Source organism: Bombyx mandarina, chromosome 01 (assembly GCF_030267445.1).
Source record: "Bombyx mandarina strain Sakado chromosome 01, ASM3026744v2".
Classification (NCBI taxonomy): domain Eukaryota; kingdom Metazoa; phylum Arthropoda; class Insecta; order Lepidoptera; family Bombycidae; genus Bombyx; species Bombyx mandarina.
The window spans coordinates 19841254-19854989 of NC_143208.1; the positions used below are offsets into that span (position 1 = coordinate 19841254).

The 13736-nt window shown below is 40.1% G+C and overlaps 1 protein-coding gene across 2 annotated transcripts in view; it reads left to right on the forward strand.

The window, feature by feature from the left end:
* Positions 1–10588: 10588 nt before the first annotated feature.
* Positions 10589–13736, forward strand: part of cyc (basic helix-loop-helix ARNT-like protein cyc) — a 112291-nt gene continuing 109143 nt past the window's right edge. For both annotated transcript variants that reach the window (XM_028171032.2, XM_028171031.2), the window contains exon 1: positions 10589–10874. Coding sequence is in view for 1 of the 2 variants with exons in the window: in XM_028171031.2 (XP_028026832.2) it covers positions 10831–10874 (44 nt within the window). In the remaining variant the exon portion in view is untranslated. The remainder of the gene's footprint in view (positions 10875–13736) is intronic.

Genomic DNA, 13736 nt, shown 5'->3' on the forward strand with positions numbered 1-13736 from the left:
CAACTGGCTGAAAGTTGAAGTAGTACCTACTGGGCGCAAAACATTCTTATCTACGTTTATTAAAAGTAATGATGTAATTTGAACCACGTTATTCTTTCACTTCTCATTCTTTAAACTCATTTTGGTTAGAAACATTTAAAATTTTACCGGCCCAAGATTGGTTGGTAAGGAAAGTAACCGTTGCGTGATCCGTGGTCGCATTAATTAACGTATTAACCATCAGCGTTCCTCTGGTAAACGCGTGTACTTGCAACACTCCCTATTACTAACTACTTAAGAAAGGAAGTAGGAAATTAGGTAGGTGATGATATTACCCTGTAATAATGCAAGGTATTATTTAAAAAGTAAAACATGGTTATTATGGACACATAATAGGCCATTCATATTCATAGTAGCAGTCATTCACACTGACATGATACATATGTTCTGGTAACAACCGAACAAAATAGATAATTTAAATATTAAAACAAATTAAGACCTACTCGGCTACTTTTGCTCCTCTTAATTTGTTGATATAAAATACTCTTCATACAACGAAAATTGACATCAGGAAGTTTAATAGATCTCCTGTTTATACCTGTAGCAGTTGTGAAGATATTTTTTCATTTGATGACTACTGCTGATGCTGGTAAGTAGGCCTACTTACTTGGAGCTCAAGCGTTGGTTGAATTTGCCGATTTATCGTGTTTTTAAATACGTTTTATGAGCTTAACAGACTAACAGGTATGAATTGGATCACAATTTACTATCGAAACACGATCGCGTAACTGTAACTAATAATAGCAAAATGAAATGAAAATCACTGTCGACTTTAATAAACTACCTACTAGGTATTGACTGCTGTACGCCTGCGTGCAGCGAATGTCTTCAGCGCTGAAAAAGTAGGTCCAGTGTCATTAAATTTTACCGAAGAATTTTCAATTACTTTTGTTTCTGTATATTATTTCACGAGATACAGCCATAAATTAATTAAAAAAAAGTTAAAAAATTAATTTTTCGTCCACCGTTTTTTTCCCCGAAATTTTTTGTCATTTTCTGCCATCTAGTATGAATAAGAAGCATATCGCACCTGGCCCCACTTTTAGTTCTTAAAAGACACACAAGATGTCCGTATAATAAATGGTTTTAAGCTGACAAACGTGCATAATTATTATTTGTAATCATTGATATATAAAAATCTAAGATATATACACAGTTTCATACAAAAGTAGCAGCACTCGAAACTGTCCCGAAACACTCACCAATTATATCTACGTAGTTGTAGTTAACTATAAACATATCTTTTGCAAATTCAACTTTACGCGCATTGTTTAAAGTTGCTATTACAAAGCAGTGTACAATACAACCAATCTTTTTTTTTTTTTTTTTTTTTTTTTTATGATTGAAAGTTTACTGGTGGCCCGAAGGCCTTTCCAGTTTCACCAGGACAGGTGGGCGAGCAAAGGCTCAGCCAAGAGGGGTGGGATTTGCTAACAACTGCCCGAGCGCCTCCGAAGGAGACCTAACAACTCAAGAGCAATTGTTTCGCGAATGAATCTACTACCGGATCGGAATCGCGACCCGCTGAGAAGATCCGGCGAGAAACTCAGCGGGCTGATGCATGGGTTAGGTTGCACGTCGACCTCTTTGTCGAGTTCGACGAGTACGGTTACCGGGGTCCCTAAGCCTGCCCCTAGTATTAGAGCTGAAGGCATCTAATGCAAAGGTTATTGGATCTGATGGATCCGTAAGGACGTGTCTAGGGCGTCGACGGTGACTGGCTCCTGCATGATCAGGATTCGGGGAGTAGTCAGCGGCGGCAACGATAAGGCGATTATCATGACGCATAGCCTTATCGAAGTATCGTTCCGACGCTGACTTCATGTATTTCCGAATTGATTCGAGGCCCAGGTCGTCGTGTAGGTCAACGTTCCTCACGAACCACGGAGCGCCGACAGCTAACCTGCAAAAGCGGGATTGTAGGGATTGGAGGGTGTCTATGTGTGTGCGGGCCGCGTGAGCGAACACCACACTCGCGTAAGTCATGACGGGCCTTATGCAAGTTTTGTAAAGTGTCACCTTGTTCCGAAGGGACATTTTACTCCGCTTACAGATCATGGGGTAGAGTCTACCGAGAATAAACGCGGCACGGTCACGGACTGATTTTATATGCGGGCGGAATGTCATCGATGCATCCAGGGTAACGCCCAGGTACTTGACCTTCCTGGCCCAGGGTATGGGTTGTCTAAAGAGAGTAATCGGGGGTGTGAGATTCCTCCTCCTAATCCGGGAGGAAATCCGTGTGGAGCTTCCCCTCTGAAATAGCACCGCAGTACTTTTCGCTGGGTTGATGTCTATGCGCCATTTTCGGAACCACTGTCCTAGGGCTAGGGCTGCGCTCTGAAGCTTCTTCGCGATTAGGGACTTATTTCTACTAGAATAGTAAACAGTCGTGTCGTCGGCGAATAAAGCTAAATGGGTCGGCGGCGACCGGGGAATATCGTTGACGAATAAGCTAAATAAGAGGGGTGAGAGGACAGAGCCTTGCGGGACTCCAGCTGTGAGAGGTCGTGGGGAGGAGCGGGTTCCCTCGACTCGATATCGAAAAGAGCGGTTCGACAAGAAGTCCCGTATGATGAGCACGAGACTATCCGGCACGCCCATGTTGAATAGTTTGAAAATCAAACCATTGTGCCAGACTTTGTCGAACGCTTTTGCGACGTCGAAGAAGAGAGCTCCCGTGTATAACGGTTTTGGTCGATTAAGCCCCACAAGAATGTGCTCCGTGAGGCGGTGCACCTGTTGAACGCATGAGTGATTTGTACGGAATCCGAATTGTTCATCGATGAGAATGCCCTTGGATGAGACGAAATCTCTGAGGCGCTTGTAGAGCAGACGCTCATACAGTTTGCCTAGAGACATGAGGAGGCTAATCGGGCGGTAGCTCGTCGGATGATTTTTTGGTTTACCGGGTTTATGTATGCCGATAACGTCCGCTTCTTTCCACACCGCGGGAAAGATACAGTTCGCCATAGCGGCATTGAAAATAGATGCCAACATCACGATGAGTTGGACGGGTAGAAGTTTAATAACGCGGTTAGATATACCGTCGGAACCGGGAGCCTTGCGAGGACGTAGGTCTTTGATCAAGTCTTTAACTTCCATCGGGGTGACGGACAACCAATCAAATTTTACGATCGAAGTTAGCCGGCAGGACAGGACATGGAGTGAAGACGAATATTTGTATTTTTTTTTTATTATTTGACATTGAGTTAGTATTTTAAGAGTTAGTTAAATTGTTTTACCTATAATTATACTTTTATCTGAGCGTAAATAATAATATGTTTTTGAGTAGGACATGTGTACATCAATGTTTAAATCTTTTCTCTAAAACTTTTAATGCATTCTTAAGTGAAATGGTCTTTTTATCAAGTCTAGATTTTTTCTTCCTTATATTGTCAATAACTTTCTCCTTGCTAATTAGCCTTCTGCGGCATTTGTGGAGTTCACTTTTTCTGTGAACTTTCGAGGTGTATCCAAAATTGAAAAACTATTCTTTGATTTTGAACACACTCAAAGCCAAATATGAAGATAAACGGTTGATACATAGGCGGCACTGAAAATTTCGGGAATTAACGAAGTGACACCACATTATTATTTAAAAATGTATTTATTGCTTTTCGAAGTATTCTCCGCGAAATTTGACACATTTTTCCATACGATGGAACCAATCATTGAAGCAACCATTCCATTCGGAAGTTGGGGTCTCCAAAATGGCCGTTTTGTAGGCGTCCACAGCTTCTTCAGGTGATGAAAATCTCTGTCCACGCAATTTATTCTTTATTTTAGGGAAAGTATAGAAATCATTAGAGCTTAGGTCGGGGCTGTACGGCGGATGGTCTAATAATTCTATGTTTTCTTGCTCTAAAAACTCTTTTGTTCTGTGCGCGGTGTGAGAACTCGCATTGTCGTGATGGAGGATGATGCAGCGGTTGCAGTTCTCTTTACGGAGTTCAGAAACGACCTGTGGCAAACAAATGCTAGCATACCATTCTGCATTAACCGTTCTTTGTCCTTCAAGAGGAATAGTCGTAACATGGCCGGTTTTGGAGAGAAACGTGGCCACCATTTTTTTTGCAACACTCCGTGAACGAACAATTTTTGTTGGCTTTAACTCATTTTCTAACACCCAAACTCGTGACTGGTTTTTTTGTTTCGGGTTCGTAAGCGTATATCCAGGATTCGTCACCTGATACAATGTTGTATACAGCATTTGAGGATCCTGCGTGGAATCTTTCGAGAGTTCTGACGCACCAAGTAACGCAAGCCGCTTTTTGCTCTTCACAGAGCGAATGCGGTATCCATCGGGAAAACAACTTTTTTACACCTAATTGTTCATGCAAGATTATTTGTATTTGACTCAAACCAATGTCTAAAGTTGCCTGAATTACGCGGTATGTCACATGTCGATCTTCCTCAATCAGCTTACGCACAGCATCAACGTTTTCTTGGGTGACTGCAGTTTTTGGACGACCTTGACGGGGATCATCACTGAGCTTGACACGTCCACGTTGAAACTCAGCAAACCAGCGATAAATTGTGGTTTTGGATGGGGCTTCATCACCAAATGCAGAAATCATCCGGTCAACACACTGTTTTTGTGTTAAACCACTTCGAAAGTCATAATAAATCATCGCTCTTGAATTTTCTCGAGTCAATTCCATTTTCTCAACGACTAAACAAGTTTGACAAAACCTCGTGACAAGACCGAGAATCTTTTTTTAAATAAATAAATGGTATTCGATTTTTAAAACCAAGGAGTTTTCAATTAAAAAGATTTTAATATGACAGGAACAGTGGAAATATTCCATTCCCGATACTTTTAGTGCAGCCCTCGTAGCTACCGCGTACCTGGATCAATTGTTTGAATTAAAACCTATTTAATCGTGTTCCGAACGAAATTTGGAGAAATTCTTAGATATATTTGCATCATCTGTTCGGGCTATTAGAAATCTCAACGTCAATGACCTCAGCGACTTTTTATTTTTTATACATTGGCTTAAAAAAGCTACACTTCGAAACTGTTCGCTTATTTGAAACGAATCAGGGTACTAAGGGTATTGAATTGCCGAAATTTAATGAATTGGATTCATTTTTACGTAATCACATAAGAACACTTCAGCGTACTACGCGACCTCACGAGGTCCCGAAAAGACAACCAGAAAGGCATTTAGAAACGTCTTAAGACCGCTTAGAACGACTCATAGTTATGTAAATACCGCGGCGTTGCCTGCGTCCGTGCCCGCCAAGTCGACTTGTTTTCTGTGCAAATCTTATCATACACAGTTGTATCAGTGTGCTGGGTTTTTGAAATTGTCGCCTACAAATCGTTATAATTTTGTTCGCGCAAATAACTTGTGCTTAAACTGCCTTAGTGATAAACATCGCGTTGGTGTGTGTAATAGTAGCCATAGTTGTCGCAAATGTTCGTTGAAGCATCATACGTTGCTTCATTTTGATAAAAATAGTAATATAGTAGCCAATAGAAATACAAGCGCAGGTAATCAACCAATGTATGGTAACTCGTCGCTAGCAGTATCAAGCTCGAGCACTGGCATGGCCGAACTCACGCTGGCGGCACCACACGTTGTACGACACATCTCACGCGTCTCACGTATTCACCCGCGCTTCCCGCCGCTGCTGTCGCTGCTGCTCGCACAGACAGCTCCGCAGCTACCAACTCGGACGGCAACACAAATGACGTCACATTATGCTCGCTGTCTTCCGCTCGCTTGGCTACAACTGTTTTGCTTGCGACCGCTCGAGTTGTAATGGTTGATACTCATGGCAAACCGCATCTTGTTCGCGCCCTATTAGATAGCGCCTCACAGAGTAATTTTATTACTCGTGAATGTTGTCAACGCCTTGGATTAAAATATAGTAACCAGCCTACGTGCCCCGTAGTCAAGGGCATAGGGGGGTCTACTAAGGACATCCAAGGGTCCGTAAAAATTAAATTTGAATCACGTTTTAGCTTGAATGTTTCATTCGAAATAAACTCGCTGGTTGTAGATAAAGTAACGGAGCAACTTCCTACTGTTTCTGTAGATACCTCGTGTTAGCTAACTTTGATAGTTTGCCGTTAGCCGATGATACTTACGCCGTTCCAGGAGCCGTTGATATTTTGATTGGCGCTTCGATTTTCCCGCACCGCACGCTTTAGAAACTGTTCTCGGTTTTGTTATAGTTGGATCCGCACCCGCTCTTATAAATAGTTACTCGACCGTATCATACTGCTGCGCTGTCGAGCCGCCACTGGAGTCCACCGTCCGCCCCTTTTGGGAAATTGAAGAAGTACCTAAATGTTCCGCTGGTTATGAGTCCTGATGATAAGACCGCTGAGGATATTAGACTATTATTGTAGCACGACCACCCGCGATGAAAGTGGTCGTTATATTGTCGCACTCCCATTTAAGGGTGATACCTTTTCGCTTGGTGATTCGCGCCTAATGGCCGAAAAACGGTTTTTTTGCTTAGAGCGTAAGATGATGGCATCTCCGAAGTTGAAACAGATCTACGACGATGTCGTAAATGAATACGTAGATAAGGGTGTCATCTCACCTGCTCCCGCTGTACTTGATGAGACGCAAAATGGTCCCTCTTATGTCATCCCGCATCATGGTGTCATTAGGGAGGATAAACTCACCACAAAATTGCGTGTTGTTCTGGAAGGCAGTGCTAAGACTAGTACTTCTGTTTGTTTAAACGACATCTTGTATTGTGGTAAAAATCTTCAAGGTAATTTGTTTGATATTATCGTCAAATTTCGTTTGTTTTTGTTTTACCGCTATCTGCAGACATTAGACAAATGTTTCTTTGTATTGACACTCGGGAATCTGATCGTAGATTCCAAAGATTTTTATATAGGTTTTCCCCACCCCCCTTTAATCCCCCCCATTAAAGGTTTACCAGTTTAACCGCGGTTGTTTCGGACTTAAGTCAAGTCCTTTTCACGCGCTTCGCACTGTGAAGCAGTTAGTTCTTGATGAGGGTGATTCCTACCCCAAGTCAAAAGCTACCATCAATACTGGTCTGTATATGGACGACTTTGCTTATAATGCGAGCTTGAAGCCATCGAAACAGCTACTCAAGTGATAAGCCTAAATGAAGACTGGGCAATTTGACCTTGTTAAGTGGACGAGCAACTCTCAACGTGTTTTGGACTGGATTCCGAAATCGCATCGTCTATCGACGGTTAAGGATTTTGATGTCAATGATACACATAAGATTCTCGGCTTGAGCTGGTCTCCCACATCCGATACATTCAGTATCAAAATTAGTTCGACCCCGCCAACTAGTACCAAACGCACCATATTGTCTTGTGTCGCTCGCATATGGGACATTATGGGTTTTGTAGCACCTGTAGTGTTATACGCGAAGCTTCTTATTAAAGAGCTTTGGATTTCTCAGTGTGACTGGGATGACATCGCACCGAACAACGTGGCCAGATTATGGGCTCGCTTTAGGGAAGAGCTTCCTTTGCTCGAACAGATAGAAATCCCACGTCATGTAGGTATCTCTCGAGATAGTGTAGTCACAATAGTGGGGTTCGCAGATGCTAGTGAGAAGGCTTATGGAGGAGTGATGTATTTTCACGTTTGCAATGGCGACAATATTACAGTTAGCCTTATTAATGCGAAATCTATGGTCTCCCCTCGAAAGGTCGTCTCTCTCGCGCGCCTTGAGCTTTGCGCTTTACTATTATTGACGCGGCTCATTGGTGCCATAGTCAAGAGTTGTAACAACCGCATTAATATTGATAGAATTGCTGGCTTTTCTGACTCAACCGTAGCTTTGTGTTGGGCTCATTCTTCTCCCCACCGTTGGGACACATTTGTTGCTAATAGAGTAGCAAAAATTTAATCTGATTTATCACCTCAAAATCTATATCACGTCGCTGGAACAGACAATCCTGCCGATTGTCTTTCGCGGGGTTTAACCCCCGCTCTAATATTAAATCATCCGCTCTGGTTTCATGGTCCATCATGGGTACGAGATGCACCCTGTGATTGGCCAGTTAAGCTCTTCAATCCCGCGACTGTCTCTGAACCGCCAGAAGAAAAACGGCACACTCTTGTTACTTCTGCGCCAAGAGAAGACTCAGTATATTATTGTTGGCTAGTCGTGTTTCGTCATGGTCAAAGTTGTTACGTTGCGTGGTATATGTTTGCCGATTTGCTAAACTGTTACCACAGGAGCAGTACATAGTCGCCTCTGATTTTTATAAGGCAGAGCTTATCGTTCTTCGTGAACTGCAACGAGCGCATTTCGTTTCAGAAATTAATAACCTAGAGGCTAATAAGCCTTGCAGGCGTCCTTTTCAAAATTTGAAGCCTTTCTTACAGGATGGACTCATCCGAGTAGGTGGTCTTTTGAGTCAGTCCAACTTAGGATTTGATCAAAAACACCCCATAGTTTTACCGCGTAAGGGCCACATCCTTGATTTACTGGTCGATTATTATCACAAACTTCACTATCGTTAGATTTAGTTTAAAAATACATAGATATAGTTAGATCTTCGCATAGGTGTTTGGTAGGTTAGCTTTTTATTTCTTGAAGGTAACCCTTCAAATTGGGGGGGAATGGTTGCGCCAGCGTCATAACAGATTTGTAGATAGATGTTTTTATAATAATATGGCAGCTATGACACTTTTACCTTCCCCTTCCTCATCCATCCCCCGCGCCCTGGATTGGCTAGTACGAGCGACGCGGGCACAGAAAAGAAAAAGAAGAAAAATATGGCGGTTACCTCGCGCGCGCTCCGCATTACAGAAATCAGTTATTTGGGATTTAATTATTGAGATGGCCTAAGACTTTATTCTTATACAACATCAGTGTCAGTGTATTACAGTGTCGTGCAAGATAGAAGATACACCAACTGGCTTAAAGCACTTTTAGCAGCCGTGATTCGGACGACTCCATCGTCTCCAGGTACGGCATTTTCCTTCACAATTTCCCTCGGGTTGTGTTCCTTTGTTTCTTCCCGCCACGGCCCGAGAAAGTGTCATAGTTAAACAACACAAATACAGTCCACACTCATTTTTGTAATAGATGACCGTTACAATTTTGGTCTACCAACCGCATAGCGCAACCATGGTTCTAGGTGCTATCTTCATCTTCCGAGATAAAATCTTTTGTTTTCGGACAGGATTTCTTCGAATTCTTTCCTTTCCTGCTTTGACCACCTTTTTCATACGAACACTACGTGGACGGCTAGATCTTTTTCTGTCACAAACAGAGGAGGTCTCATTGCTTAAATTAATAGCCCGGTACACAAACATTTTACTAATACCAAGCGGCTCCATACCTACTTTGTGTAATGCAATCACAGCGATTCGGTTCTCTTTATCACCCTACTCCATTTTAATATCGCAAAATATTGTACAATGTATTGGCGCCAAAATGAGAAAACTCAATGAGCAATCATATAAAAATGACAGATTCCAAATTCAAATGTAATATTTTGTTTATTTTTAATTGTAACAGTATTTATGGCCAGACTAAGTATGTATATACTTTTTATTTACTATCAAACATTTGTTATTGCTTAAGCTGTGTGGACTTTTTGGCGGGAACGCGAGAAGTGATGTTGTGTGATTTGTTTTATTTGGTCTATTTAGTGTTTCTTCAGGTTTAAATGCGTAGTAACGGTGGTTTATTAATTATTTAATACCTGTGAAAGTGCCAAAATGTGGGAAAATGAAACAAACTCGCTGGACGAAACCTCTCAAGATTCTCCAAAAAGTCCACTGAAAAAGTCTCAGTAAATTACCACTATTTTACTGAGATTATATTTCATCCCATATCATCTCATCTCATTTCATTTCATTTCATCCCAGTAGATTAATGTCTCAAATTAATCATCTTCATTTCATTTCATTTCACTCAATACTATAATTTTTCATAAAAATAGGATATAAATTAAAATAAAACATGACTTAAAAGTCTTAGTTACCAGAACATAAAATTCCTTAAAAAAAAAGCATAAACTCTGTGGTCCAATTGAGGATTGAGGATAGTTAATATTGTTTATCTTTAATATTATTTGTCTATAATGTAGTCTTAGCGAAATTTGTGATTTTATAAGTCTTTGACAATATAACCATGTTAATGTTCAAACTTATAATTTCAAGTAATTATAATTAGTCGAATTTCAACTACTGCGGGACCACTAGTCTTATTTATAATTTGAATAATATAAAACAAAATAATTTTTGGATAAGATTTGTAATGACTCTGTAAAACTTATAACACGAAGGAATTTAAAAAAAAGGAGATTACATACCTAGTATGTTAGATTTGAGGTAGGTAGTTTAAAGCATAGATAGCTTCCTACTTCAGTGGTTTAAAGTAGGTAGCTACATAACGTTTATCTTATAGGGTTCATAAAAGTTATCTATCTATCTCTTAGGTTTATGGCGTTTCCTTTTAGATTTCGCCAATGTCAAGTGTATTTAATACTCTGCTTTCTATAGCGGTTCATAAAAGTTAGTTTTTGACACACTTTGACATTTCCTACTAATGTTCCCTGTGATGTATGACAGTTATGACACTTGTATGATATGTTGACAGACACGAAAGTAACATCGGATAATTTGGAAATTTATTTTATTTTAATTAATATTTAAAATTCCGTACCATTCAACCGGTTCGTCGGTATTTGTATATGTAAATCAAACGGATATTGTGCTTAGATTATCAAAAAACATAACTCGAGTGCTAGTGTTAAAGAGTATTGACTGTTGCGGAACAAGGGCAAATTCGTGAAGTTTCCATGGTCTTATACGAGGAATGGCCGATTTTATCGACGAGGCTAGTACATCACAACGTGGACAGTGAGTATAGCTTTAGCTTTTGCGTTGTTTCTATGTTTTAAAATGCTGCAAACAGCTGCCAGAGGTCGTCACATTAGAACTCAGATACTGCATTAAAAAGCACAACAATTAAGTATAAAATCTGAAATATGTATCTTTTAATTGTTACTACACCATAATATGTACACAGCAATGTTTAGGCTTTGCAATTGTAACAGATAATATGATTTTAAAACAAATTGCATTGCTTTGTGCAACTTTGCTAAACACTATTTTGAAACCACAATAGTGAAGAGCTATTGTATCTTGTATATACTGTGATGTAATAACAGAAAAATCATTGCTAGTATGTTATTATACCGAGAGGGCTGGTGGTTGTGGCGCCGACAACTGCCAGTCCGGCGTCCCGAGGGGTACGATGATGGGAGAGATGTGCTGTTATTATGACTCTTCTCATAGCCACATCATCTAAATTTTAAAATGACACCAGGGAAAATATGTTACGGTTATATGTAAAAAGAAATCCTCTTGATGGTAATCAATCTCACAACCCACCTAGTACTGGTTGTTGATTACAGGAGCCGATGGAAATGACAATGTGAATGCTGCCTTGAAGCAAGAGCTTCAAGTCTCAATTGTATAGTTTAATACCTGTCCTACCCTTGAGGGCACCTTGCAGTCTAACAAGTCAGAATTAGACTGCTTTTAAAAAAAAATATTCATAAAAGATATTTATAATGTTATTTTAATTTTGTAGGTATGTTTTATTACTTATAAATTATTACATAACTGGAAATATTAAGAAAATTATTATTTATAAATGGCCCTGAAGTCATTGCTTTGAAAAAATTTAACCTTGCTGCTGTATATGTGCACACTTACCTGAAATTAAACAATTAAAAATTATTCTTAATTAATATGAGTATACTTATTGCAGAAAGTATAATGAAAAAAATAAATAACAAAATGCCGTATTGTCAAAATTACAATTTGGGAACCAGATTTTTACAAGGTTTATTTTAAAACAAATTAAAAAAGTAAAACAACTTAAAACAATTATAAATATTTGATGAAAATTTTCATTTTCGTCCTAGCCATGGCTGCCAGTGTACTTAATAACATTTTAATTTTGAATGAATCAGTCGAGTATTTTTTTTAATTGATCAACTTAAGACAGAAAAAAGTAGTTTTGAGATAAACTTTTTTTAAATTTCAAATAAGTAGTTTCTCAAAAAAAATAGAATTAAATGTGTACTTAAATTAATCTGCAATTCCAGCACCATACAGTATGCCTTCAGTCTTCTCATACCACCATTACATTCTTTACCTACTTAATAACTGTAATAACTGTGGGAATGTAAAAAAACTGTTATGTATTTAATAATGCAATAAGTCATACAATGTTTGACATTCTATTCTAATTCATCAGTACTTCTTAGCTTATTTGCAGAGGTACTACTATATTCTGTTGTAGTTTCACTTCTATATTGATTACCCTTGAACATTTTTTACAACAACAAGCTTTGGAGCTTGGTCTTCTACTAGTACTACTTTGATACATTCCATTTTTTTAACAGTAATGGTTTTCTTCAATGTTATTGTGACTTAAGAGATATCCCTCCGGGAGCCGTGCTTTTTAGTCCTATGCGAAAACTGCAGAAGGAAGCTCTCGCCGGTCTAGTCTCTCACCACGACGCAAGTCCGATGACAGTCTGTCCCATATTGTGAAAGAAAAGGCTGACCTTCTGATCAAACTCTTCGCCTCGAACTCGGCTATGGATGACGGTGCCACACCACCGAACATCCGCTGGTGTGATAGCTCTATGACGGAGATCTACTGCACACAGTTGCAGACAGGCGGGAGCTCCGGGCCCTAGACGTCCATAAATCGAATGGACCAGATTGCATGGCTGCAGTCCTTTTGAAAGCATGGACCCCTAAGCTGACACCTGCGCTAACGCGTTTTTATCGCCTCTGGTATAGTATTAACAGGGTTCCGTTCGAAGGGTGAACGGTCGGAACCATCGATTTATCGCGATAACTTCCTTGCTTTCCAATGTGATGGACCGAATAATAATTACGCAACTCCTGAAGTATCTTGAGGATCGCCAGCTGATCAGTGACCGACAGTACAGTTTCCGTCATGGTCGCTCAGCTGGCGATCTTTTTGTATACCTTACTCACAGGTGGGCTGAAGTCTTGGAGAGCAAGGGCGAGGATATCGCGAAGGCTTTTGGCAGGGTCTGGTATTGGGCACTTCTGTCGAATTTACCATCTTACGGAAACCCCGAGAGAGTTTGTATGTGGATAGCTAGCTTTTTTGGATAGGCGGAGCATCACTGTCGTTGTAGACGGTTACTGCTCCGATACCATGATCATTAACGAAACGGATCCTCCGCCAAGCCTCACCCCAAGGCTTGGGGAAGGATTGGTCCTGTGCTGCTTGCATCCAGCAGATCCCCGCTAATCTCAACACCTTATGGGCTTATATTAAGACATATGCCTTATACCCTGAGCCTTTGCTCGCCCATTTGTCCTGGTGAAACTGGAAAGGCCTCAGGGCCACCAGTAATCCTTCAATCATAAAAAAAACCTTATACACCGAGAACAACCTAATAACTAAAACAAGAAACCAATATTTTACAAGAATAAATTTCAGACATATAACTGAAATGTATCACTTCAGATTTTGCGCTAAACATTTTTTCAATCTATATTGTTTCTGTTTATTATATTCCTGTGATTATTCAACGTTACATACATTTATTTATACGTCATGGTCAGTTGCTTTGAATTTTGTTAGGCATTCATTGGTATGTGCATTTCTGTGAGCATTAACATCCTTGAAACATTAAATATGGATATGGAGCAAAGTGAGGCTAT